General features: G+C 40.2%; 2 protein-coding genes across 15 annotated transcripts in view; one reads left to right on the forward strand and one right to left on the reverse strand.

Moving 5' to 3' along the window:
• Positions 1-26,248, forward strand: part of atxn1a (ataxin 1a) — a 478,304-nt gene that overhangs the window by 304,609 nt on the left and 147,447 nt on the right. For 13 of the 14 annotated variants that reach the window (XM_073023935.1, XM_073023940.1, XM_073023939.1 and 10 more), the window contains one exon: positions 250-4,337. The exons of the other annotated variant lie outside the window; for it this stretch is intronic. In XM_073023935.1, coding sequence (XP_072880036.1) covers positions 250-774 — 525 coding nt within the window. In that variant the 3' untranslated portion in view covers positions 775-4,337. Of the gene's footprint in view, positions 1-249; positions 4,338-26,248 lie in introns of those variants that run through there. 14 annotated transcript variants of the gene reach the window in all.
• Positions 12,437-26,248, reverse strand: part of gmpr (guanosine monophosphate reductase) — a 94,575-nt gene continuing 80,763 nt past the window's right edge. Inside the window, exons 8-9 of the mRNA XM_073023933.1 lie at positions 19,772-19,931; positions 12,437-13,094 (exon numbers count right to left, since the gene is read on the reverse strand). Coding sequence (XP_072880034.1) covers positions 12,914-13,094; positions 19,772-19,931 — 341 coding nt within the window. The 3' untranslated portion in view covers positions 12,437-12,913. The remainder of the gene's footprint in view (positions 13,095-19,771; positions 19,932-26,248) is intronic.

Raw genomic sequence — 26,248 nt, forward strand, 5'->3', positions numbered from 1 at the left:
AGGAATGGGCTGGGCAATAATATAAAGAGTGAAGACTTTGCCACTCCAAGCATAATTCATACTGTTGTTAATAACAAGTGAAATACTGAGTCATATTCTTCATCTGTTACCTAAAACAGTAGCTAGTCACTTTCATTGTCTTTGCTCATGTTTTATCCTTTGTTAACAGTAAATATGCTTGTAAATTTAATGAAGTTGTATATTACATTAAAACAGATGCAGATTTACTTTGTCGAATTTGATTTTCAGGTCAGTGTTGAAGTTCTGGTGGAACATCCTTTTTTTGTTTTTGGAAAAGGCTGGTCATCATGTTGTCCGGAGAGAACCTCCCAACTATTTGGCTTGCCATGTTCGAAACTTTCTGTTGGCGATGTTTGCATATCTCTCACACTGAAAAATCTGAAAAATGGCTCTATAAATAAAGGACAGGCTATTGACACGACTGGTGCTTTGTTGAAGCACCCGAAGAATTATAGTATAACTGGGAGCAGGCCCCGATACTTGGAGCGGGAGAACGGGATTGTTCAGGGAAATGTACCTGTTGTTTCAGAGAATGGCAAATTGTTTTCTGAAACCATTACAGTACAATCTGCAAAGTCTTGGCTCAACAAAACAGAGGTTGGAAGGCCTTCAACAAGAAAAAGAAGGTGGTCTGCTCCTGAAACACGAAAAGTAGAGAAGACTGAAGAGCAGCCATTGAATCTTCCCAAGCCTTCCTTCATTCCTCAGGAGGTTAAGATTTGCATTGAAGGACGGTCCAACATAGGCAAGTGAAGGCACTTTGGGGAGTGACAGTAGCTCAAAATTGTTAAATCTATAATACTGTACTGTAGACTTAAAGCTAGAAAAACCCCCAGTATTTACATGTTATCTGCTTGTTATTTTAGGTTTTTGTTAATAACATGTTGTAATAATTTTGAATGGTGTTACGGAGGAGACTGGTAACTGTTCTTTCCACTTAGCTTTGACTGTTCACTGTTTATTGAATGCCCTTATAAAAATTCTCACCTGGATTATTCCTGTCATGATTAGAATCCATTATAGTCTTCTCTGGTACTGTTTTTTTAAAAATTTGGTTCATATTTAGTGACAGTTGGTGCCACTTTCTTTGTCCCCCATGCTTATTTGTACATTGTGCAACATAACAATGTGGCAGGATGGTCTTTGGGCACTTGCAATTCAGTGATATTTATTTACTGGGTATCTTAGTCTGGATGCTCAACATCATACCAAATTGACAAGTTTAGTGTTATCTGTAAACACTGTCATCCACTTAAACTAGATACTGAACTTTAAAAGAAAAGGAAATGAAAAATAATGTAAGTTTTAGAAGACATGAGTCTAGAACCAATTGTAGATTCAAGTTGTTTGGAAGAATGAGAATCGATGATTCTTGTATGAATGAGTAAATATGGTAGTTCCTTGAAGACTGCTTTATCAGAACGCACTTTTTAAATGTAATGCTTAATAAAGAGAGAGATGGGGAATCCCAGTAAGTTGAAACAAAAACTTGAAGAGAAATCTAAGAGTTATCCAGTGTTTAACTGTTGTACTTTTAAAGCATTTGGCAATTTGCACACCTTGAGAGTCAACAATCATCCAGTGAGTCTGTCAGTTGTGTTTTGCTCTCTACCTTTTTGAAAAGGGGAAACTTAAAAAAAAGAGATGTAGCGAATATTGTTTGGCCTGCCTTAGCATTGGGACCTTCCCACAGTGTTGTTTTTTTGGGAAACTGTGTTGAATGATTGACGCAGAAGTATGTCATATCTATTAATCTCTCTAGGACAGTTTGAAAGGATATATATTTCCAATAATTTCCCTTTTAAAAGATATCAGGCTGTTTCAAAAATTAAAAATAGTTTCCATTTGTGTCATAAAACAGGTTTCTGATTGATTTACATTTTACACATAAATATCAGTGCATACCAGTGATATCAACAGTTTGAAAAAATTGTACAGGGTTTTAATCATTCAAATCTTTGTTCTTGGCCACCTTCAAATAATTCTTAGATAATTTTAGAGAGTGCAATGCTTTTTGAAGCCCATAACACAATAACACTCAAACTTTCATTTATCAGTATTTAAAATGAACAAAGCCTCCTTTAATTTTGTTGCATAATAGCTATCAAATAAAACTAAAACCTTAGAATTGAGGGAGTGTTTAGGGGGGCGGTAACTTTTTAAATTAGTGCAAACAACTCAGTCTAGCTTGCATTGAAAAATAATTTCTTAACTTGCCTCTTTTAAGAATGTATCCAAAGCTATTTCAACATCCTATGGAAATGAATGGGTATAGGATTGGAGAGGCTAAAAGGCTTAAGTATTGTTGAAGTTCACAATAATTAAAACTCTTAACAGCGCACCAAAATAGCTGAACAGGTTTTCACGTATTGCACATTGACATTACTTGGTTAGTGCTGAGTTCCTAATGATAAAGTGAGATTTATTTTCAATAAATACATCCGCCCTTCCATTAACTTGCTCAGGGCAGTCACATTCATATTCTTTTATTTTTCTTAATGCTAGATAGCAAGAAGAAATTGAAGTGGAATGCAGAGATATGAGATTTTTAGCTAAATGGATCAGTATAGCTATTACAGTCAGGTGATTTTTATTAAAGAAATCTCCTAGCATGGAAGCAGGGACTCGTTTAACTGACTGAATCTTCTGAAGAAACACTACAGGAAATAGTCAGGCACAATACAAACGATTCAGTTATTTGTTTCTGTTCATTTATAAGTACGAATTCCAGTTCTAGAATCTTGATCCACCCACATATTACTCCAAAATTGTTTGCTTGTTTAGTATGTGCAATAACTATTTGTTCAAAGAGCCAGGTTTAAAATGATAGGTCACATCTTTTTGCTTACATTTTTAAAAATTGCATTTCTTGCGAATCATCTTACTGCTGCCTTTTTTTTAAACTGAGTCCCTGGCCTCCTTTAAAGAAAAAGTGTGCTGAATTAGAATGCAAGGAAAGCTTTTACATTTATAACCAGATCAGCCATGTGCCTCTGTACAAAGTCTGATTTGCAATAGTTAACTGACAACAGGCTATTTTTTAAAAAGTTTGTAGTGAGTAAAAATAAAACCTCACACAAAATTAAGTCAGGGTAATCCCACCTGTTTGTAGACAGTTACAAATATTTACTGGTTATTCCTATAGCAGTAGAAATTTCCACCTACAACACCTTTTTAATTTGTTGGATATAGTGATTGGAGAGACCTGTAGAACCCTTTCACACCTCTTACTCAGGGATGGGCTGGTGTGTATGTGGAACACTGATGTAACCGGAAGCAGCACTTTCACTAACTCCGAAGCCTAATTTCTTTTTAACAGACCTAGCCTCAAATATTGTTACCTTACTAATCAGATAACGGTGGCACTCTATTTACATGGAATCTTATAAACAAAGTGCTTTTGAAGGGTTAACAGTCAAGGCTCACATATGTTGATTAGTACAGGTAATGTGAATCTATTGCACATGGAGATTTGAATGTTGATGAAAGGTTACTCAGTTTTTGAAAGGCTCAGATACTGTTTAAACTAGCTTTGACTTTCATACCTTGTAATATAATGGAGGGGAGAAATAAACCATTAGAAAAGTTGAAGGTTCCCTTTAGCTGTTTATTTTAATTTGGTATGTCCAGGAGATTGATTTATTCAGGCTGTGGTGAGGTTGAAGTACTGTATAAAGAGGCTTTTGGACGTGCAGCCAGTTTGTGAATAGTTTCCAGATGTGAACGGCTGCTCCTGAGTTTGCTATATTTTGGTTGTTAGTATCTTTTGAAAGTTTTAAGTCTTCCATTGAGAATCAATTAGAGGCGGCAATTGTCTTTTTTGTTTTCTTTGTGGACTGACTAAGCTGTGGTCATCTAATGGCAATGGCCAGTAGAGGTAGGAAAATGGGGGAGGGATAAAATGTTTTGCACCTTAATGACGATGGGAGAGTTTTTTCAGTGCATAAATACGTAGTTAAGAGCTTTCATTGTGAAAGGGGGGGACGTTTCCGTACACGTGTGTATTCTATGTAATTCCAGTGTACAATATTGTACTTGCACTAGCTTTTTTTAAACAATTATACAAATGGAAGAATTCATATTCTATTTTCTAATCGTGGTGTGTCTATTTGTAGGATACACTCGGGTCTGTTGAATTTTATGGTCCCTTTCTTTGATGGTGCTTGCAGGTTTTCTAGTTAGAAGTTATTTCATTATTATGATAATATTTGATCCAGACTTTGAACAAATTTTGTTTTAAAGAAATTGTCTGTATACCAGTACAAGTTTATTGTTTCAGTATACTCGTACTAATAAAATAACAGTGCCAACCACAACTGCTTCCTCTAGTTGCTTGTCTTTAGTTTTATTCTTTTGATGCACTTCTTAAGAATCAGCTAATTTCACACAACCTGCTCAGGCAACTAAGCACTCTGGTTACAGGTCATATAATGGACCCATTTTTACAGAAGTAAACAAATCTGCTTTTTACTTTATCTTTGTTTTTCACTTATTTTGAGTTCTATAAAATGCTTTAAAGTAATGCAATACTTGTAAATTATTAAATATGCTTGAAACTTTTCAATTTCTCTTTCATTTCAAAGGCATCAGGTTGTCAAGAGGCTATCAGAGCAGTGTAGAGTTTCAGGACCTGCTGCCTGAAGCCAGTCACTGCCGTGGCCTACCTTAGCTTACAAATGGTCATGACAGCAACCAGTTTGGTTCAATTGGTGCTGCCCCAAAAAAAAACATGGGGAGGGGTTGGGGCTGGGGGAGAAGAATGTGCTGCAGGCTGGTTCAAGCACATTATGAAAAACCTGCAATCCTTGGATTCCTGGGGAACAGAATATCGTAACCATTATTACTAAAGAGCACTTGATCTGGTCATTATCTCATTGCTGTAAGACCTACAGATCAACAGTTTTGAATAGATAGTTCTCCTCCAAAACAATTGTTCAAATTCTAAGAATCTAGCACAATAGAAAGCCGTGTTATAGCAGAATAGGCTGTACTTGCCTTCAAAGTACAAGTTTAAACACCAGCACACGGTGTGCTGGAGGAAATCAGTGGCTTAGACAGCATCTTTAAAAGAGAAACGGACAGTTGAAATTCTGGGTTAAGACCAGTGGTTCCCAAACCTTTTTGGGTTACTGCTGCTTGGCTCCCATATCACAAAACCAACTCCCCCTCTCCCTTTCTGGCCATTACAAAAAACTGTATAAAGAAATATGTTTTATGAAGAACAGTGAAAGAAAATAGTAACTGCAAATTCAAAGCTTTATCCTTTTAAATTATCTAATTTAAAGCTTTGCAAATAAAATTATTTCTTTAGAGTAAATACAATTTTCATCAACAAGTTTAGAGTGTGTGTAAGAAGTCCAACTATTCACTACTTCATCGCTTTTTCACCTTCCAGTGCGATGGATGGGCTTGGTGCAGTGATATCAGCTTCTCAACCTCAGGCTGAAGGTCACTCGGGAGTCTCAGATCCCCGTGTTCAGTAACTTGCAGCCTGTTTCGCTGCTTTGAAAGAAGTTGGGCAACTGCACTGAAACCGTGCTCCACCAAATATGATGTTGAAAAGGCAAAGTATATCTTGACCTTTTTTTCACAGTGTAGCATAGTGTTCAGAGATTTCTCTCTGCAACCAAAAGTCTTGATGTGATCTTTTTGAACCTCAGCTTCAGCTCAAAGTCATTTTGTAGAGGATCAGTTCTTCCTCCATCCTTCCTCATTGCAAGTGTTCAGAAATGGATTTATTACCCAACCTGGAATCTGGATCGAGAGATGATCCTGAAATCTCTCTGACATGCAGCTCACGCAGATGGGCACAGTTTTCTTGAAGATCATCATCTGGTATTCTTTCAACTCTTCCAACTCAGAGAGGCTCAAAAATTGGAAAAGGTCACGACAGCCAATGTTGCACTTAAGTAGGGTTAACTTGACAAAAATATGGAGACTACTGATTTGACTTTGATAAGATTCACATCATTCCTTGCAATTGAAGATTGCTTTCATTAAACTTTGCAAATAATTCTGACAAATGAGCAATGTCATGCCAAATATTGCTGAGATGATAACTGAATCTTTGAAACATTTGAATCTTCAGAGAACTTTACCAGTTTAAAAAAAGCACATAAGTCTCAGGCAGTTTCCTTTTGAAAACCATATGACTTCTATGTGCAACAAAAAGCATTCAAACTTTTCATCATTCTCAACACAATGCTCTCGAAATAGTCGAGAACAGAGAGCATGGGACTTGATTTTATTTACCACTGTTTTAACAGTATTTAATGATTTGTGCAGCTGATCACTTAGGTTTTTTGTGACAAGATGTTGCCTATGAATTACACAGTGAATGTGACATGTTAGGTACAGGTTTTTTTCAAGAAAGTAATGGTGTTGTTCAGTCATTGGTGTTGCCCCACCTGTTAGCAAACAAGAATGTTGCTGACCGGAATGTCATTCTCTTTGAAAAATTGCTAAACAACCCAAAATATTGATTCCCACTTTATATCTGTTTCTAGTCCCCTTGAAAATAACAATTTTAGAACCATACTTTCTTCTTTTATGAAGCAAACATAACCAAAGATTCGTTGTCTGGCAAAATTGACTCATCCAACTACAGAACAAATTCTTTGTCCTAAATAGGTTGCACAAAGTGTCTTCCAAATTCTCAGACATTTCATCTATTAGTCTTTGAACAGAATTATATTTGAATGGAATCACTTTAATTATTTGGTCTGGTGACTTATGCAAAACCTTACTCAAAAGTTCCATTACTGCTGACAGAATCAGTTCTTCTTCAGTTGAATGGGGCATTCAGGATTTAGCAATGAAATGTTACATCAAGCATGCAAACCATCACTCTTCTGTCATGAAGCGCTGGCAAACATGTTTTGAAATGTTTTCCGTTTCTGAAATTTTTCATGAAGTTATTGAAAATAAGCCAAGTTCTTGTTTGCTTTATCAAAGTGTATCCTCTTCAAATGTTCAAGAAGGCTGAATGGCTTCATATCCTCATTTGAAAAAAAAATTTTTTTCACACAAGGTACATTGGCTGCTATTAATTGCTTGGTGCTGATACAAGTCCGTATTTCAGATACTCCTCACTATACTGTCTAAACATTTTCTTTTGGTTTTCTCTTGACATTTTTGTTATGGATTAACGACCATAGTCAAATGCCTATTGTTTAAGTCCAACCTTAAGTTCCAAGGTTGTCAAGTCGAGGAGTGGTAGTGGGGACAAGCTTCCACTACCAAAAAGTGCTCCTCATGTCGTGCACCTCAAATAGCCTCTGACAACCAAGTCCAACTCCTGGCCTTCTCGTGAGGCTTAACCTCCAAGCCCGGCGCAACTGTTTCTACTGACAGGAGAGGGGGTGAAGGCGGGTCCTGGTGCCTTAAAACCAGTGCTTTGCGTAGATGGAGCTCGTCAGCCTGGGAAGGCAGCCCATCTAAGAGAGGAAAAACTCTGATTTCAAACCTCCGCTGCCTTGCGGCCATACCAACTCATGAGAAAGGCTTCGGGAGTAAACCCTGAGGACAAATCCAAAGCTGGAGTCCATAAAGCAGTCCGACGTTGCCTTCAACCTCACTCTGGCAACTCCTGCAACGACACTGGTGCCAAGCTGTATCGGCCCTTGCCCTTCCCTTGGACAACATTGGTGGCGTGGAGAGGGGAGACTCCCTGCATTGGCAACTGCTGGTCTTCCATACAACCTTGTCCAGGTCTGCGCCCTGGAGAGTTCCAGGCGCAGATCCATGGTCTCGCGAGACTAGTGGATGCCTCAATTAAATGCTGGGATCAATAAAGGGAAAAGTTATATCATCATAGCTCAGGCAAAACTTGACTCTGCCTGAAGGTACATAAAGAGGGGCAGTGATATCTTGTTTGGGCAGTAGGCTGTGGTTAAGACCATTTGAAAGAGCAAAGCCCATTGAACAGCATAACTTAATTCACAGAAATTGCATTATTGTATCTGGCCAGGCCCAGAAATAAGATGATTTCTTCAGTCCAGATTTCTCATAGTGTGCTAAATACAGAAGTGTCACATTACATTTCAACAACTATTAACCACTTCAAGCAAAGTCTAATGGAATGTTGGGTTAGCAAGTGATGAAGTAATTATGTGATCATTGTTACCAATTATGAGGCACTGAAGATAAAATGCTTATAATAAGTAATTAATTTATTAAATTAAGCTTGTAATCCCTCAGCTGTCCCTTTGCGACCAAGCACCCTCTCACTGTCCCGTCTTATCGCCCCCTTATAAACTCCCACTGCTCCTGGGGGGGGGGGGGGCAATATCACCTACTTTGGGAACCACTGACCTAGAATAAATTACACCTTTTCCTTCCACCTGTTTATACTGGCTATCTCCCCTCTTTCAATCCAGATGAAGGATTTCAACCCGAAGTATGACTTGTCCACTTTTCTCCATAGATGCGACCTGACTTACTGAGTTCCTCCAGCTTTGTGTGTTGCCCAAAATTCCAGTAATTGGTGTCCCTTGTGTTTCCACAGATTCATGGTATTCCTGACCACAATCACGCAAAAAAACAGTACAGCCCATGTAATACAAATTGCATTCCTTGATCGCATTATAGCCAGTGCAAATAATGAAAATGCATTTTAACGGAACTGCCTGTAATAATTACCTGGATGTGAGTGATGCTAGCAAGATTAGCATAAGTTCCTATCCAAATTAATAAACTTCGAAGTATTGGTGCCAATTTCTGCTTTTATTGTCTGCGTTGAATGCTGTTGTAAGTACTGATGTCCAGGTTTCTGACCCACTGAATGGTGATGTATACCCAAGTCAGGATGAATGTGACTTTGCACCATACCATTTCATCTGCTGCCTTGGCCATCTGTCCAGTCAAGTTTGCAGGTTTGGGAGGTCCTGCCAAAGAAGGTGAGCTGAAGAGCTGCATTGCATTTGGTAGAGGATATTTTCTGCAAACTCAGCGCATCAGCAGTGGGAGTTTGGGGGATGAGGTTGCAATGCCATCCCCAATAGGCAGTTTATCCTGGATGTCAAGGTCTTGAGTGTTTTTAGAGCACCATTCTTCAAAGCATGCGGTGAGTATTCCTGCTGGGGAAATTCAGCTTATCAGGCAGCACCTATAGAGAGAAATGGACAGTAAACATCTCGGATGAAGACCCTTCATCTGGTGAGTACTCCTGATTTACCCTATAAAATGTATAGTGTAAATGGTGAAAAGCTTTGTAGATTTTGAAGATGAGTAATTTGCTCCAGGGTACCTAATTACTGAACTGTTCTCATTTGCTGTTGTTCCGTCGTTAAGTCAAGTCCGACTCTTAGTGACCTCATGGACCATAGAGTCCCAAGGTTCATTGGGTTTTCATGGCAAGATACAGAAGTAGATTGCCAGGCTTTTCTTCTGTGCAGATACTGCCACTGTCCAGGTTGGGACCCAGCTGGGTTTGAACTCAGCACCATCTGCCTTTTAGTCCAGTGCTGATGCCACTACACCACCAGCCAGCATACTCTACTAATTGAAGTGTTTACTTGCAATTAACATTGCTTGGTCTGGTTACGTTCCTTGTCAGTACTGATCCTCTCAAGATATGTTGACACAAGTTTCACCAGTAATACAATTGAATATCAAGGGTAGTAGTGGTGCTTAGAATGTTGGAGATGATTGCCACTGAATGCACTGCTTGCATTTCTCAGTCTATGCCTGAATATCAGCCAAGTTTTCTATAGCCGTGAGGTCTGGGATGGCCTCCCTAGCAGGTTGTTTTATAGTAAAATGTACAGTAGATAAGACTAGCATAAAATTGCCATCCCAGCCACATACTGTGACTGCAGCACCTCAACAACCCTCAGTCTTCTTCAGCAACACCTCTTCCCCCTGCAGTTTCTACTAGCTTTGAAGACTGAGGGAGAAGGGAGTAGCGGAACCTTTAAGCTTCCCTCCAAGTGGCACACATTCTGACTTCATTTGCCCATTTTGCTGCTGTTGTTTGTGGCAGCAATGAAGGTCCTCCATCTCTGGTAACCTTCATAACTTCATTATTACAGTGGCTTCCTCTCGGTTTACTGTCAGTCATGCAAGTTCTGGGTAGAGCTTCAATAATACCATTGCACTCAGATGTAGAAAGATTCTTCATTGCTGTTCCCGTAACAATTTTGTTGGACTAGTCAGGGTTGTTATCCCTGAGTTGAACCCCTGAACGCGGAGGATCGGTGGACCACTATTAATCTGGCCTCTACCCTTTGATCTGTTTGGCATGCGTAACCCTACCGAAAGTTAAAGCATAAAGCTGAGACTTCAGCCAGCATAGCTCTCTGGGTCATTGAGGCACACGAGGTCATGGTCCTCTCAGAGGATCCTGATTTAGGCAGTTATTTTTCTGCCAATGGAACAGAAACTTAAGACCTTCCTATTTACAAGCATTTAACACATGGACTGCAACTGTCGAAGTGGCAGCTCACCATGACCTCAATTAGACTGGGCAATTTATGCCAGCCTTTTTCTTAGATAATGAAATACTGCAATTTTCCTTGATGCTGGTTATGCTGCCAGAGAAGAATTCACTCCTCAATTCCTTTTAAGTTCAGTTTTAGTCAGCCTGTTGATGGTATGTCCAGATAATGATAATGAAAGAACTATGCCCTTGAAATCCACATTTGGGTCAGGCTGTAGTAATGTTGGCAGCCATGTCCACTTGTAATATTTATGCCAATGTTCATAAATTATTTAAACTACCCTTACATAGTCCGTATCATTTATGACCAGACTTTGTACCAACTCACTTAGCAACTTGGGATCAGACAGTCAAATCATTAAGTCTATGCAAGCTGAATGTGTCCTTAGAAGAGTTACTTTAATATCCATTGTATTGAATTGTAATCAGAACAGAGGATATTGACAAACAATCCGCTGGAGGAACACTCACCTCAACAGTCAATTATTCCACAATTTAATTGACACTTTTAAGGACTCTTTACAACTCATGTTCTCGGTATTATTTTTATTTGCACGCTGGTTTTTGTCTTTGTTTATGTATAGTTTTTTCCCCACAAAATTCTATTGAATTTTTCTGTTTTCCTGTATATGCCTGCAAGAAAGTGAATCTCAAGATAGTAACAATAACATACTTTGATAATAAGATTAATTTGAACTTTGAAGCACTGGTTAGACCAACTTAAGACTATTGTATTCAGGAAGGGTGCAGAAGCTTTGTAAAGGTTGCAGAGGAGATTTACCAGGATGTTTCCTGGATTATAGAATGTGTCTTATACAGAAAAGTTGAGCAAGCTAGGGCTTTTCTCTTTGGAGCGAAGGAGGATGAAGGGCAACTGAATAGATGTGTATAAGATGAGAAGAGGCATAAATCCCAACCCCTTTTTCTCCAGGGTAGCAATGGCTAGTACAAGAGGGGAAAATTTTAAGGTGATTTGAGGTAAGTATAAGGGGTGATGTCAGAGATAGTCTTTTTTTTACAGAGTGTTAAGTACACGGAACACACTGCTAGGGGTGGTGGTAGAGACATGTAAGAGACTCTTTAGTGGGGTTATTTGCTTACAACACAAAATATTTATTTATTGAGACACAGTGCAGAATAGGCCCTTCAGGCCATGTCTCCTAGTTATCCCATGATTTAACCTGAGCGTAATCATGGGACAATTTACAATGACCAATTCTCCTACCAACAGGTATATCTTTGGAATGTGGGAGGAAACCCACACGGTCACAGGGAGAATGTATAAACTTATACAGGCAGCGGCAGGAGATATCTTGGAGTGGAACTGCTTAATAGGGCATGATACATTTTTCAAACTGGCTAGATAACCCCAATCATTGCTGAAACCATTGCAGGTTTAGAATTTTACAAATGGGTAGCATGTAGCTAATCAGATTTTAGTCTCTTCATATAAAGATAAGCAGCCATTTCAGTGGCTGATGAGGGAGTTCACCGATTTTTGTTACTGGTCTTTGGTTGCATAATAATTTAATTGTACCACATTTCTACATTTATTGTTACCTATTTCAGAAACTTGGAAAGATATTTCATTGTTTATGCATACGAAAAGAAGGATATCAATTCAAAAAAACTGACACCTTGCATGTTCTTAAAAGCACTAGCTAATGTAATTTACCATCCTCTTCACTTAATTACTGTCTACTCTGAAAATGGATCCAGTGTATTTTTGGCGTATAATGCAAATAAACTCTTCTCTGGCTTCCAGCTGGGTGCAGGTATTGATTATAACCGATGTTTCAATGCCAACTCTGCCATCTCCCCTGAAGATGGCAGAGTTTGTCAACAGAACATCGGTTATAATCAATACCCATACCCGCTGGAAGCCCAAGAGTCTGTATTGTCTACTCTCTCTCATAGACCCGTATTATATGCAAGTTCCCACTGATGAGATGCAACTAATTACAATTGAACGATCAGTTTCAAGTATATCATTTTTATTTCATATTCTTGAATAATACAAACACTAAAGAATTTACACAGTTAAAATCATGCTTGAAATTGGTCTTCTAGCATTTATAGTTGTATTCTCCATAAAGTCCAGTTAGAATTATTTTTTAATTTCCCCATGTGAATTTTTAATAACTATTTGGAAAATTTTAAGGTGATTTGAGGTAAGTATAAGGGGTGATATCAGAGAGAGAGTTTTTTTTTAAACAGATTTTTATCTCTGGATATCACCTTCAGTGAAGAATTGCTTCTCATTTTTAATTGTACTGTGGAATACAGTTATGGAAGTCCAGCTCAATAAGTTTAAGGTCTTGGAGGCAATTAATAACTTTTTAATGGAAAATATTGATGTACTATGCAAGTGTAAAGATTATGTTCAACTATAATATGTTGAATGAGACACCACAGCACATTAAACCTCTGGTTAGTTCACCATTGCAGCCCAGGCTAAGAGAACATTTGGTTAAACTGCTGTGTGACTCGGATGAATGTTGTCCTCCGGCTCAGTTCTTTTAGTTTGGCAGCTCCGACATAGGTGCAGGTAGAGCGTAAACCACCTAAAATATCAAGGATTGTGTTCTCCACATCTCCTTTATATGGAACTTCCACTGTTCTGCCTTCTGAGGCCCTGTATAGAAAAGAAAGAGGAATTCACTCTGTTGTAGGAGAAGCACAGGTGTGAAAAATTCATTTGGAATTAATTGTATACATTTTCAACTTTACAGCTATTTTCATAATTGCTGAAATAAATCTTCCCATGAATTGAAACAGTGATTTTGTAAATGTACACAGGCAATAATGCCTTTCAGCTGAAGACCTGGAAAAGCCACTGATAACCTTCTGTCTGAAGAACCAGAAGGTGAGCACTTGCTTCTCCTCTTCGCCTTTTCCTGCTTCCTGACCCACAAGTTTTAAGAGCCATGGAGACACCAGAGGCTACAGGCGCTGGAATCTGGATCAAAAGACAAACTGAACAAGTCAGGCATTGTGTGTAGAAGCAAATGGATAGTTATTATTTTGGGTTGAGAGCCTTCATTTGGACTTCACACCAACTGTTTATTTCCCAATAAAGACGCTCTTTGACCTCCTGAATTCCTCTGACAGTTTATTTTTATCATTCTGGCGGGCCAAAGAATCTGTTTTCCATCTGTATCTCTCTCTAATCCTATGCCCCAGACTGAAGGAGATTGTCACTTATGCTATACAGTGGATAAAACTTTGGAAAAGTACAGCAGAGAAACAGGCTCACAATGTTTGTGCTGCATATGATACCAAATGAAACTAACCCCTTCCACCTGTACATGATCCATATCCCTCCAATTTCTGCATATTCGCTCCTGTCTTAAAAACCTTTTAAATGCCAGAATTGCACCTGCTTCCACCAAAACTCCTGCTCACTGTGAAATGAAACTTGCCCCCTCGTACCTCAAACCTATACCAGCAGTTTTGAACATTTGTACGCTGGCAAAAGAAATTCCAACTGTCTACCATATTTATGCCATTCAAAATCTCCCTTAGCCTCTGGCGCTCTAGAGAAAACAATCCAAATTTGTCTATTCCCTTACTGCCTTTTCATCCAGGAAGCATTGTAGTAAATGTCTACCAAAGCTTGCACAACCTTCCTCTAAATGGTGTAACCAGAACAATACTTCAAGTTCATTTATTAAAGTACGTATATGACACCATTTACAACCCTGAGATTCATTTTCTTGTGGGCATACTCAATAAATCACAATAGAACAAATGAAAGACCGCACCAACTTCGGCATTCGCCCAGAGTACAAAAGACAAGAAACAGTGCAACTACAAAAATAAATAATAATAATGAATAAATGGCAAAAAATATTGATCACATGAGATGAAGAGTCCTTGAAAGTGAGCCCAGAGTTTGTGGGAACATTTCAATGATGGGGCAAGTGAAGAGTCCAGTTCAAGAGTCTGTTGGTTGAAGGGTAACAACTGTTCCTGAACCTGGAGGTATGACTCCTGATATTCCTGTACCTTCCTCTTGATGGCAGCAGTGAGATGGGATGATGGGGGTCCCTGATTATGGATGATAATTCCCTGCGTCAGTGCTTCATGTAGACGTGCTCAATGGTGGGGATGGTTTTACCCATGAAAGATTGGGTTGTATCCAATACTTCAGAATTTTCCATTCAAGGGAGTTGGTGTTTCCATACCAGCTGTGATGGAGCCAGTCAATATACTCTCCACCACTCATCTATAGAAGTTTGTCAATGCTGAATCTTTGCAAACTCCTAAGGAAGTAGAGGAACTGCCATGCTTTCTTCATGATTACATTTACATGCTGGGCCCAGAACAGATCCTCCGAAATGATAATGCTGAGGAATTTAAAGTTGCTGACCCTCTCCACCTCTGATCCTCCAATGAGGACTGGCTCCTGGACTCTGGTTTCCTCCTCCTGTGCAGCCTAAACAATTTTTTATACAGGTGGAACATGATTTTTTTTGTCTCATGTTTATGCCTCGACTGTTAAGCATGTCATACACAATCTTTACTACTATCCACTTGTGTTACCACTTCATGGAAGGTATGTATGTATCGGACCTTACGATCCCTCTTTACATCAATGTGGTTAAGGATCCTAACATTAACTGTATACTTTCCCCTTACACCACCTCCCAAAGTGCAGCAGAGTCAAAGTCAGAATCACGCAGCATAGTACAGGCCCAACGCAATGCACTGTCCAAGCTGATCCCATTTGACACATAACCTAAACTTTTCCAAGTCAGGCACCCATCCAACTGTCTTTTAAAATTTATTATTGTACCTGCCAAAACCACTTACGTTGGCAACTCGTTCCATAAACACACTATGAGTGAGTTGCCCCTCGAGTTCCTATATGAGTGAGTTGCCTGAGTTCCTATGAAATCTTTCTCCTCTCACCCTAAACATACCCCTCATGATTTTATATGTCGCTATAATTTCACCTCAGCCTCCTAGGCCAAGGAATTAAATCCTAACCTGTTGAAGAACCTCTTCCTATAACTTAATCCCTCAAGTCCTGGCAACATGCTTGTAAATCTTTTCTGCATTCATTTGACTTCAATAACATGTTTCCTAGAGCGGGGGGGGGGGGCCATAACTGAGCACAATACAGCATTTTGATCATCTGACTTTTATACTGAATGCTGTTACTTTTGAAAGCCAGTGTGTCAGAGCCAATCTTCAACACCCTGTATACCCATGATTCCACTTTACAGCCCTCTGCAGGGGTCTGCCATTCACTATGAAAGTCCAACCTGGATTTGACTTTTCAAAATGCAACCCAATGCACTTACCCAAACTAAACTTTATTTTGCCAGTCCTCTGCTGATCAAGATCCCCTGTAATTTTTGATAACCTTCACTGTCCACCTATTCTAGTGTCATGTGCAAACTTACCCTTGGTAAATACTGATGCAGTACTGTTTAGTACCAGATCCACCTTCTGACCCCAAGCATAAATTTCCTCCTTTATCCTGGAATGGTCCTACCCTCTTCCTAATTATCCACTTGTTTGTAAATGCCTCAGGACTGGGGTGAAGGCAGGAAATTGGGGCTGACAGGAAAGCTGGGTCACCCATGACGAAATGCTAGAGCAGACTTGATCCAAATGGCCCAATTCTCCTCCTTATCTTTGGTCTTAAAATTAACCAAGTTAATAACAACTGTTAAAGAATTTGGTGCTCGTGCTGGCTACAGAGAGCTTTTGCACTGGGATCGATGATACTAAATTGTAGGTTATTGCACGAGGGCGTTTAAGAATAGACATGCAGCAAAGTTGTACTGAATAAATTGAGGAATGTAGTACGTATACTCTGGACCTTCTGGATCTCATATGTGGTACAGAGTATTCTTTAAACAATTATTTATGAATAATTGTTCTGCAAATTCACTGTTAAGTACACATATGGGTAGGTTTATCAGGTTAAAATTAAATCTTAAGTATCAAAGTTTAGTCTGGTCTCTGTAGTCTTAAAAAACTCAACTTTTGAAGAAGGTATATTTTAAAAGAAGCACTGTATTTAAACCACTAGATGGAGCTAAGGAGACACTGATGCCTCTGGGTACAAGAACATAAAACAACAGTACAGTGAACAGGCCCTTTGGCCCTTGCTGTTGTGCAGAACTAATTAAACTAGTAATTAAATATCTAACTAATCCTTTCTGCTTAAACAATGCCCATATCCCTCTATTCTCTGCACATTCATGTGTCTTTGTAAGGCCTCTTAAATGCATCTGTTGTATTTGCCTCCATCACCACTCCTGACCGTGCATTCCAGGCACCCACCACTCTGTTTTAAAAGAAACTGTCCTCCATTGCACTTACTCCCCCCACTATCCCACATTTACTGATAGTTAAAGGCCTGTATTTGCAGCACGCTTGTTGCCACTCTCTTAAGTGCAGTAAAGTGCCGTGGCGTCTCTAAGTACATGCCCTCTAGTATTACACACATCAACCCAGGGAAAAGGATAATGGATGTTTACTGTGTCTATTTATAAACTTTGATCAGATCTCCCCTCAGCCTCTGCGGCATCCTTCCTAAGATACAAATGCAGTCTCAATTGGAATTGGAATGGAGATAGAACCAGTGTCCAGCTCCTGTTTACAAGCTCAGTTTCCACACAACCATTCTGTTCCGAGCTACTGGAGCTGGTGGCAGGTAAATCAAACATCAAGTCCTTTAGGAAGTTAATCAGTTGTTTAAAAGCACAGACAACACCAATAGTCCCATATTTCAAAGGGAAGTGGTTGCCTTGTACAGGATCAAGCTGAGGCACACTAATGGTTTTCCTGTAGTGGAACCTGCCCTAAAAGCCATGCTGGGAAGAACCCACTGGCAAATGTATTACAGACAATGGAAATAATGGTCTGCTTCCCACTGACGGCAAAATAAATGTAAAACTATCTTGAGGGTGACCAATCTTCTCCTCCATGGGGGACACCATTATGGCAAGGCAGATACACAGCCTCAATACTCCGCTTGGCCCAAGGCCCCAATCTAGCCAACAATTAAAGACTGCCATTCACTACAGCTGCAAGGGACAAGTGAGTGATGAGGTGGGAGGGAGCTGGAGGAATGGGAGAAGCTGACATGCAGAGGAATGTGGTTTGCCTTATTAGTTGGGGCACACTAGTTTAATAGTTTACTAGTTTAATCTGCCTCAAAGGGTGTCGAATGGAGTGCCCTATTTTCTATACAATTTTACTATCTTTCATAAATAAGTTTTTACTGCAAATGCACACATGTACTTGTATGTATGACAATTAAATTTGATCTTGAATTAAACAGCATGGAAACAGGACCTTCATCTCACCTTGTCCATGCAGAGCAAGTTGTCCACCTGAACTACTGCCATTTAACTGCATTTGGTCCATATCCCAACCTGGTGCCCAGGGACCCCAGCTGTAAAATACCCCTGTATCTAAACCATCTCTATCTATGTGTCTGTCCAAATGTTGGAATTATACCTGCCTCCACCACTTCCTCTGGCAACGTGTTCCATGTACCCACCAAACTGTGTGGAAAAAATTGTCCCTTAGATCCCTTTTAAACCTTTCCCCTCTCACCTTAAACCAAAGACCTCTAGTTTTAGACTACCTGACCCTGAGAACAAGACCGTGACCATTCATCTCATGATTACTACCTCCTGTACCTACCAAAGTGGCCAATGAGTGTATGTTTGTGTCTTCTGCTGCTGTAGCCCATCCACTTCAAGGTTCAACATGTGCATTCAGAGATGCTCTTCTGTACACTGTGATTGTTATCTAAGTTACTGCCGCATTCCTGTCAGCTTGAACCAGTCTGACCATTCTCTGCTGACCTTTCTCATTAACAAGACATTTTTCCCCACTGAACTGCCACTCACTGGATTTTCTTTTGGTTTATCGCACCATTCTCTGTAGAGACTGCTGAGTGTGAGATCAGCATTTTCTGAGAAAATCAAACCATCCCATCTGGAACCAACAATCATTCCACAGTCAAAGTCATTTACATCACATTTCTTCCCCCATTCTGATGTTTGGTCTGACCAATAACTGAACCTCTTGACCATGTCTGCATGCTTTTATGCATTGAATTGCTGCCACATGATTGGCTGACTGAGTATTTGCATTAACAAGCAGGTGCACAGGTGTATCTCTCCATATGGTCACCCCTCCGGAGAAGAAGAATTCCAACCTATTCTTAGCAGTGAGATTGGGAGGCCACTTTGCCAAGCACCTACACTCAATCCGCCAGGAAAATCAGGATCTTCCAGTGGTCATCCATTTTAATTCCACTTCCCATTCCCATTCTGACATGTCCATCCTTCTGCCCTCCATTAGATTCCCCCTTCTCCAGCCCTGTATCTCTTTCACCAATCAACATCTCAGTTCTTTAGTTCGCCCCTCCTCTCCCCCCCCCCCACCCCGGTTTCACCTGTCACCTTGTGATTCTTCCTCCTCTCCACCTCCTTTCTTACTCTGACTCCTCATCTTTTATCCCCAGTCCTGATGAAGGGTCTCAGCCCAAGATGTCCACGGTACTCTTTTTCCATCGATGCTGCCTGGCCTGCTGAGATCCTCCAGCATTTTGTGTGTGTTGCTCTGATTTCCAGCGTCTGCAAATTCTCTCAGGTTTCCAACCTATCCTTGCAACTGCAGTCCCAGCAATATCCTCCTGAATCTTTTCAGAAAGCTTTTCACTAGCCGGGTGACCAGAGAACACAGCCATCAATTGCCAGGACTCTGCAGAAAATAAGCAGCCAGCTCACGGCTTCAAAGGTACATTTAATATCAGACTAATGTATACAATATACATCCTGAAATGCTTTTTCTTCGCAACCATCCACGAAAAGAGGAGTGCCCCCAAAGAATGAATGACAGTTAAATGTTAGAACCCCAAAGACCCCTCCAGCTCCCCTCCCTACCGTGCATAAGCGGCAGCAAACCAACAACCCCCCCCCTCGCCCTACTGGCAAAAAAGCATCGGCACCCACCACTGAGCACTTGAGCGTGAGCAAGGCAACAGCAAAGTCACAGACTTGCAGTTCTCCAAAGACTAATTGTTCACCCAGAATTCGACATACCACAGGCTCTCTCTCCCTAATAAGGGAGAAAGAGATGTCTCCATTTCAGAGCGAGAGGGGAGATATAACTTCTGAAATGAGCTGAAACCTGGAGGAATCCCCATTGGGAAAATCATTGCTGGTGATCATAAATTAGCCTGCTCTCCCATCCACTGCTCCACTAAACAACCTAATCTTTATAAGTTTAAATACAGTGCTCAGAACCCTTATGAAAACAACATTAGAATGTCACCTGTATTCTGCCACGCCTCCAGCGTGTTTCTTCATGGCTGTATCAGAGCTCATTCCATAAAAGAGTTTCATCTTTTTACCGTCCTTCTCGATGACTTCCCCAGCACACTGGTCATGACCTGCAAGCATCCCTCCTAACATCACAAAGTCGGCACCAGCCCCTGGAATCAGAAAAGAGCATCACAGTAATGCAATGTATGTGCTTAACACTAGTCGGCATATTGAAGGGGGGGGGGGGGGGGGAGAAGAGGGAGGGAGAGAGAGAGAGGGAGAATGAATGAATGAGAATGAATGCCCTTAACTCGTCAGGGCACCATCATGACAAGCTTTTTGCACCGATCTTTTTGGTGATTGCTCATCATACGGCATGTCTTGGGCATCTGAAACCTGGCGGAGCCCATCCTTCTCCAGGTTTTTGGAGCCATCTGGACTCGAACTTGGGAGCCTTCACTCCAAAGTCCTGGCGCTGAGCCGGCCTGGAAATAGCCGTCTACAAACACTGAGTGCACCATCACCTGAAGGGAACGGTCAATAAACTCAGCCTTGCCCTCACTCTCCATGTCCTGACAACAACTAATTTAAATGGTCTGACCTCCAGATTTAATAAAATATCTTTGTTCATTTTCTCATCTTATTAAAAAAGTAAATATAATTACACATACATCCTGAGTCCACTGTAAATATCCAAATCAACTTCATTAAAGCACTTCAAAAATGTTATTATCTTTCACGTTTAGTTCCGTGTTGGTCTCCCTAATGACTCTGATTCCAATACTATTCAAAAGTATGTATATGTTATGCAACCTTCAGATTTGTCTTCTTACAGGCAGCCACACAACAAAGAAACCTCAAAAGAACCCATTTAAAAAAGACAAACCCAATGCCCAGAGAGAGAGAAAAAACCAAATTGTGCAAGCAATAAGACTAAGCAAATAGCTTCACAACTGAAGTTTTACAAAAGGTATGAGGTCAGACATCGCTGCATCTGGAGCAGGCCACAGCCTCAGTTCATCACCACAAAGCCGAGTAAACGTTACGAGACCACATTCTCCCACTCTCTACACATTGTCTAATACTGAAAGCCTGCTTTTGCTGCACATTTGTTGCCACTCTCAAGTGCACTAAAATATCATGACCTCTTTAAAAATACTTTCATTTTGTTTTTCATTTTAACTCTTTAAATTTTTAATAGGATCCTTTGAAACTTCCTTCTTTGGTTTGCTCCAGTGATGGCAATGACATAGACTCAGGTTCTGTGCAAACCTTCGGAATCCCGGACAATGTTTTTGTGTTTGGATCCTTCACACAATTCAAGTATTTTGCTAGAGGAGAGAATGTCTTTGAAAGCACACATCTCCCTTTATCAAGAACTATTCAAGTTAAGGCACCAGTTTCCTTAACCTGGGGATTTTTGAAATTCAACATTATGCACTGTCCCTAGATTTGCACGATCATTTTCACTTCAACATCAAAGGCAGCCACAGCTTCTCACGCTTGTGACAATTCAGAGAAGCGTCTGCTCGTATCCTTGCTTTGTTTCCCCATTCTCTTCGATCTGTTTTCTTTTCAATTGTTTATTTCCAGTTGACTTTGCTTCAATTACTACTTGTGGTAAAGCAACTTTCAGCAGTTTATTACCAAGTGGTGCAAACTGAGTGATGGAAGTAACTTTCTGATCTCTATACTCAACAAGGGGGATTGTACAGATTCCAGTGGAGTGAATGCAATCTTAATGCTTCTGACTGAATCAACCCTGCATCATTTACCTGATAGAGTCTGGCCTTCCAGCGTTGGGGGAAATGGTTAAGATACAGTGGATTCCAGTTAAGTGGGCCATCGGTTAATCAGGGCATTCGCTTTTTGGGCAACTCTTAAAGAACAAAAACTAACTGAGAAAATAGCTGATACTCCCCTTGCTTACTTGGGACACTGCCCTGTTTAATTGGGACAGGAGCCTGTTGCTGAACAGTTTCTAACTAGCATCAGACAAGTGGACTTGTGTGGCTGTTACACCATTACACAATACTACACCATTGTTAGAGCAAAGGGCTTTAAATAGCATCAGTTGTGTGCGCTTGTGTTCAAAAAGCAATGATTTTTGTCACCAATAGTTGGTGAAAAATAAATAGCAACAACTCAGAACTGTTTTGCTAACTGCCGTTTCAAGTATTGAGGCTTGGAGATGCCAGAAATAGTAGGGAATGAAAATGAAACAATTTCACTATTTCAACAAGTTAAGAACTATGAAGAATTTGAAGGTATTGACAATTATCTGGAATGTTACAGTGAAAGTCAAGATTTGGAGGATGCAATTACCATGCATTGTATGAAAGGAGTCCATTATCTGCACTAGGTGTTTGTGCTGATTTTATTCACTTACAATCAAGCAAAATAATGCGGCAGCTTTCAGGTACACTGGATGAATTCCTCTGTCAATAAATTTAGGAACTAATACAGTTTTATAGTACTCTAGTACTATTGATAGTGTTCTAATATTTTCTATATTTATATACATAATTTGTTACTCAGTTAAATGTAGCTTAACTCTTTTGTTTATCTTTTTTATATCTTTTTAACTATTTCCATGAAACTTCAGATAATGGGGCAGCTTCTTAGTTGGGCCAAGATGTACTGGTCCTGATGTGTCCTGATTAACTAGAATCCACTATATTTTTTAAAAGGTGGGATATTGAAAAGATTTTATTGATCACAGGAAGCATATACATAAATCAAAGTTAACATGCAGGTAAAGCCTTTAGTTAGGAAGGCAAATGATATGTTCACCTTTTTAGCATTAGTGTCTGAGAACAAGAGACATACTGTTCCAATTTTATTGGACCCAGGCAAGAAGAGATGAACTTTCAAGTGCAGAAGAATGACAGATGATCACATTGAAACATTAAAAATTCCAAGAGTCATCTCTCCTTGAGGAAATATGTTTCCTGAGTCAAGTCAAATCAATGGACCAAATGGCCTATGTTTCATAGTCATTAGCAGTGCCCGATGGATGACTTTGGACTAGAGAAAGTAGTGAGGAGGGTGGAGATTACACAGGTAGGTAATAATGTTGATCAACAAGTAATGTAAGTCAGACTAAGGCTGGCATGGGGTTAGAGTGCTGAGGATCAATAGGGCAAGGACGGGGGTGGCCTGTGCTCCTGTAATAATTGATTACATTGGCAGATTAGTTGGTGAACATAGGTAGGGCTGCTAGATGAGAGTACAAGGATGTACGGAGGGTTATTACTTGGGTGCTGGTGGGGCGGGGTGGACAGATACCTGTCATAAGTTAAAGTTTAATCAGGTGGTCTCGAAGAAACTGGGCAGGAACATTGTCATGAGAAACTGCAGGCTGAGTACACATCCATTATGTTTTTGGACATGACATTCAGGCGGTTATTGTGCCTCACTGGTACCACTGTGAACATTGGGTCCAAAACGTTGACTTCTTACTCTTTTCAATAAATGTTGCCTGGCCTGCTGAGTTCCTCCAGTAATTTGTGGGTGTTGCTTCTTAAAACATAAGTTTCCCTTTACACCCATAGGGGGTTCCAAAGACTGTCTAATAACAGAAGGATGTGAAATGTACCCAAGAACTAAGCCTCTATTACCCTTTCTAACTTCAAAATATCATTGGCTGTGTGCTTAAAATTTCAATTATCTTTAACACCTCTTGTGAATGGCACTGGATCTTGCGAGTAAGACATACAATTTACAGTAACCAATATCCATAACTGATAAGTCAATTCTGCATAACAGTAGCAGTTTTCTGTTCAAGCTTCAGAACAGTGTGGGTGACTGGGGCCATGCCATTCTCCTTGTACACAAGTAAAATAAAAAGAATGCTCGAGTTGTAAGAGTGCATGTTCTGGGCCCAGTTATATTAGTTACTTTATTATCAGATATGACAATTACTTCAACACTAACAACCTACGAATTCATGATTGTTTTCAATAAACGCTTGTAAACAAAAAGGTGCAGAGTTTAACAGCTCACCAAAGGAGACCCTTGTTTTCACAGTGGAACATAACCCTGTCTGTCATGTGGGAGACAGGATTTCAACAGCTCGACTGGTGGGTAGCTATTTATAGCCATTGTTTAGCAGCGAGTTGCTTATTGCTGCATCTTCAGTAAATCAGCACAGTCTGGTTTGTGGTAATGTGCAATATCAATTTCTGCTGCAAAAGGCAAAGGCGAACAGAATGGTTCTCTGGGCTACGATGAACGTTCAACAAGCGTGCTTCTGTAAGCGGTTTGTCTGGAACGACCAGCTTCCTACAGAGCATTTCTCCAATGTCATTCAATCCACCACGTGTTTGTACCTTCAACTATTTTGGCCTTAAATATCAGCATCCTCTGATTCCCCTTCTCCTTTAAGTTGTTCCATATAACCTAAACTACAGTGGCATGCAAAGGTTTGGGCACCCCGAGTCAAAATTTGTTACTGTGAATAGCTAAGCAAGTAAAAGATGGACTGATTTCCAAAAGGTATAAAGTTAAAGATTACACAAGAATCTCACAGAACTAGAAGCGTTTTGCAAGGAAGAATGGGTGAAACCCCTCTCAAACAAGAATTGTAAACAAGCTGGCTACAAATCTTGTTTACAAGCTGTGATACTTGCCAAAGGGGGTGTTATTAAGTACCGTATTAACCATGCAGGGTGCCCAAACTTTTGCATGCCACTGTATATCCTCTAATCTAATAACTTTTTATTTGGCTAAGTAACCTAGTTTGATACTGCTCCTGTAAAACATTAGAATATTGGACTATATTAATTGTGCTATGATGTTGTAAGGTTTGTGGGAAGAACAATTTTCTCAAAGTGGTGATACAAAAACACTACCAAATCTTGTACTTTTTACTTTTAGGGGCATTTGAAAATTTGAAGGTAAGAACAAAGAATTAAACCGCAGTCAAGTGGTCAAGTTCTTCTATTTTCCATATTATTTCCTTTGCAAAAAGCAAAAATTGAGAAAGACCCACCCAGCCCAAATCTTTCTGTTTATCCAGGAAGGCCCAAAGTTCATTTTGGAGTTGAGTATTGCCCATGAGACCCACATTGGTCTTTGAAATGCGAGCAAAAAGGCACACTAAAGGCAGAGGAAGAATAAAGGACAGGTGGGGACTACACAGTTCTGGAATATTAAGTGTGTAGTAGAGAAAGGTGAGGCGGAACAAGTGATAAGGAGGACACATGTACAGAGGGATGGACTGACGGAACATGGAGTTAAATGTGTTGAAAGAATAAGTAAATTTAGGAAGGACAACAAAATTCTAGGGGCGTATAGCCTGATGGGAGTTCGGGGAGCTGGGTTAAGCACAATAGGCAGCGATTCAAACAGAGAGAGGAGAAATGGGCTAAAAATTCTATATCTGACTGCACGAAGTGTCAGAAATAAGGCGGATGAGCTTGAAGCTCAGGTGCGAATGGGTAACTATGACGTGGTTGGGATAACGGAGACATGGAGATCAGACCTGGGAAATGAATGTACAAGGGTATACGTGCTATCGTAGGGACAGAAATGTGGGCAGAGGGGGTGGGGTGGCCCTGTTGGTGAGGAATGAGATTCAGTCCTTTGCAAGGGGGGACATAGGATCAGGAGAAGTAGAGTCTGTGTGGATAGAACTGAGGAACAGTAAGGGCAAAAGGACCCAAATGGGTGTTGTCTACAGGCCACCAAACAGTAGCATGGATATTGGGTGCAAGTTGAATAGGGAGTTAACATTGGCATGTGGCAAAGGTAATGTCGCAGTAGTTATGGGGGATTTCAACATGCAGGTGAACTGGGGGAATCAGGTTGGTGCTGGACCACAGGATAGGGAGTTTGTAGAGTGCCTACGGGATGCATTCTTGGAACAGCTTGTACGAGAGCCGACCAGGGACAAGACTATTCTGGATTTAGTGTTATGTAATGAACAGGATTTGATAAGCGATCTTGAAGTAAAGGAGCCATTAGGAGGTAGTGATCATAATATGATAAGTTTTTATCTGCAATTTGAGAAGGATAAGGGCAGATCGGAGGTGTCAGTGTTGCAGTTGAACAGGGGAGACTATGGAGCCATGAGGGAGGAGCTGGCCAAAGTTGACTGGATGGATAGCCTAGCCGAAAAGACAGTGGAACAGCAATGGCAGGTATTCTTGGGAATAATGCACAAGGTGCAAAATCAGTTCATCCCCCAGAGAAGGAAGGATTCAAAGGGGGGAAAGGGGCCACAGTGGTTGACAAAGGAAGTCAGAGATTGCATAGCATTAAAAAAAAGGAAGTATGACAGAGCTAAGGTAAGTGGGAGGACAGATGATTGGGAAGTTTTTAAGGAACAACAGAACTTAACTAAAAAGGCAATACGGGGAGAAAAAATGAGGTACGAACGCAAGCTAGCCAGGAACATAAAGGAAGATAGCAAAAGCTTTTTTAGGTATGCGAAGAGAAAGAAGATAGTTAAGAACAATGTTGGGCCCTTGAAGAATGAATTGGG

This window comes from Hemitrygon akajei, chromosome 20, assembly GCF_048418815.1.
Source record: "Hemitrygon akajei chromosome 20, sHemAka1.3, whole genome shotgun sequence".
In the NCBI taxonomy this organism is placed as follows: domain Eukaryota; kingdom Metazoa; phylum Chordata; class Chondrichthyes; order Myliobatiformes; family Dasyatidae; genus Hemitrygon; species Hemitrygon akajei.